General features: G+C 36.3%; 1 protein-coding gene across 2 annotated transcripts in view; it reads left to right on the top strand.

Annotated features, from left to right (window-relative positions):
• LOC113807104 (pre-mRNA-splicing factor 38B) overlaps nucleotides 1–2,500 on the top strand; it is a 21,088-nt gene that overhangs the window by 16,776 nt on the left and 1,812 nt on the right. For both annotated transcript variants that reach the window (XR_011398131.1, XM_027358281.2), the window contains one exon: nucleotides 2,115–2,500. This exon is cut by the window's right edge and continues 1,812 nt beyond it. Coding sequence is in view for 1 of the 2 variants with exons in the window: in XM_027358281.2 (XP_027214082.1) it covers nucleotides 2,115–2,178 (64 nt within the window). In the remaining variant the exon portion in view is untranslated. The remainder of the gene's footprint in view (nucleotides 1–2,114) is intronic.

The raw sequence follows: 2,500 nt of genomic DNA, 5'->3' as shown, positions 1-2,500 counted from the left end.
CGCAAATAGGGGAAACTACTGGTCCGCGCCAACAAGCCGGTGCATACGTAAACTTGACAAAATTTTTACCCGTCACTGATGGGTTAAGGGGGCCGTCGCGCTCGAGAACGAAGTTTGTCAGTTATGATTGTATTTTTGTGATTTTTTTAATATGTTATACATATAAAGTGAGAAACACCACCAAGTTTCATATCATTTGGATAATAAGTTATGAAGTTATTTAAGAAAAACAAGTTATTGAACAATCACAAAATCTTTAAAATTGCACCAATTCATTGAACAAACTTGTTGAAAAAAATACCACCTATACTCTTTAGCAATACGTAAAACTTGCAAAGACCAGAAATTTGAATTTCCTTTTAGTTTAGTGGGAATTTATTTTTTTTAAATGTTCAGTCTAATAAACATAAAAGATATACTATATGGACTTCTATTACCTAAAATGAAAATTGGCTTTAACAAAATCATCACAAATTTATTCAGCTTTCAAATGATCCAAAGCCCTTTAGAAGCATCCAAGTAGTTATGGAGCCTTTAAAAAATGTTGGAAACTTTTGACAAAAGTGTAGCTTTGAGGTATCTTTTCCCACAATAATTTATTTATTTATTTTTTTAAATTAATTTATTTTTTTTAGAATTCTTATCTCTGCGTCAATCTTGCTGCATTCTAAGGCATTCACATGGGACACTGAAGTGTAGCTGGTACATGGTCCCCCTCTTTTGCAAAATACTAATGGTAATAACTGCACGTGTGTAGAAATACTGCATGTCACCACAGTCTTTACAGTGTCTAACTTGATCACGTAAGGTATCTAAATGTATAAACTGCTGCTGCAGCTATGATTAAGAAGTATTTCTGATCATATTACATTTATGAAATACTATAATAACATCTACAATTAGTAGTGTCCCCTTACTGTGTTATATGGGCCTACGTCTGTGATATGGTGTCGTGGAGGTAGGGGCTGGCAACCTTTCTCTGATTTTCTGGTGGAGTTTTGTCTCCCAGTGCCCCAGTCTTGACGATCAGCTGATGGGTAAACAGAGTTGCCAGATAACTACCAGAGAATGCCAAAATACCCCCCCCCCCAAAAAAAAAAAAAAAAAAAAAAAAAAAAATACAAATTTGTCGAGAATAATTGCACGGACTCGGAGCGGGAGGTGGGGGGGCGGGTCAGAGATTTTGTTACAACTCCTTTACTTTTACATACTTAGCAAAAACAATATGTTACGGGATTGCCAAAGCCCACTAGATTACAAGAGATTTTTTCAAATTTTTGAGTATTTTTGAAAATTTTCGTAGTGACGGCCCCCTTAAGCCAGTGCTGTTTCAGCCACTCTTGGGGAATTGTTCATGTAATTGCACATTCTCGTCACCTTGGCCCCTCAGGCAAACTTTTCCATGACTGCATCCAACCCTTAGTCAGATTTTTTCATGTGACATGACCTCGATTCAGTGGGATAGAGAGAATGAAATCGGTACCCATTTTGTTTGAATATTTAACCCTTTGGATTCAGATGACATGACTGTCACATTATGAAAAAATTTGGCTGAGCTATGGCTAAAGGGTGCTGGCTCCAGGGAGGACACTATTTCCATGCAAAGGATCCTGCTCCTATTCACCAAGACTGGTGTTGCAGGGTGTTACAAAAAATTGAGTATTACAAAAAATATTTAAAGATATACTTGAATAACACTATATTACTTATTGCTGTTATTGCACAGAGATGTACTACTTAGAGATATGTAGTCAGTGCAAACAAGAGTTTATTACCATCTTCATGTAGCGTATTGAATGATAGATATAGACCTCAGAAAATGGCAAGAGAGAAACCAAACATTGTGTAGGTAATGACAATAAGATTGCAACTGGGAGGCACGGAGTCTTGATACCAGAAATGAATGTTTGTGTGGACAGGGCCTACAAGACTCACATCTTGAAGAGTCCCCACTCAAGAAAGCCTAATGCCTGGGCCAGAACTGCTGTGGTGGTAGGAATTGTGGAAACAGAACCTAAAGTGAGGGTGCTTGATCTCTAAGTTGTGTGTGAAAATCTGTTTTCAATCATAATGTATAAGGATTATATGGCAATAACCTGTTCCTTTCATTTCAGTCGAGATCACTACCACAGAAGTCGGTCTCGCTCCCGCGACAGAGATAGAAGGCATCGGTATTAAACATTAGGCAGTCTACCTAGAAGGACTCAGAGGGTAGAGACAATAAGATATGTTTTTGCTATAAGGGACTCCATAAGTAGCTCATGTTGGAAAGTAGTAATTGTTGAGCAGAAATAAGGGAAGTTATGTATCAGAAATTTATTTCATGATTTGATATTATTAATATTTGTTCTTTCTTCTCTTTTTATACTCTCTTTAGAGCATTAATGATATTGTAGCCAGCTTTTCTTATCTTTTCTTCTTTTTTAAAGAAAGTTTTACATGTTTTGGGACATGTACTGCTGTGTATATGTATATGTATATATATATATTTCATTTTTAT

The sequence above is a fragment of the Penaeus vannamei genome, chromosome 3 (assembly GCF_042767895.1).
Source record: "Penaeus vannamei isolate JL-2024 chromosome 3, ASM4276789v1, whole genome shotgun sequence".
Lineage (NCBI taxonomy): Eukaryota > Metazoa > Arthropoda > Malacostraca > Decapoda > Penaeidae > Penaeus > Penaeus vannamei.
Note: the sequence above shows the minus strand (reverse complement) of the source record. Positions and strands in the feature narration are given on the sequence as shown.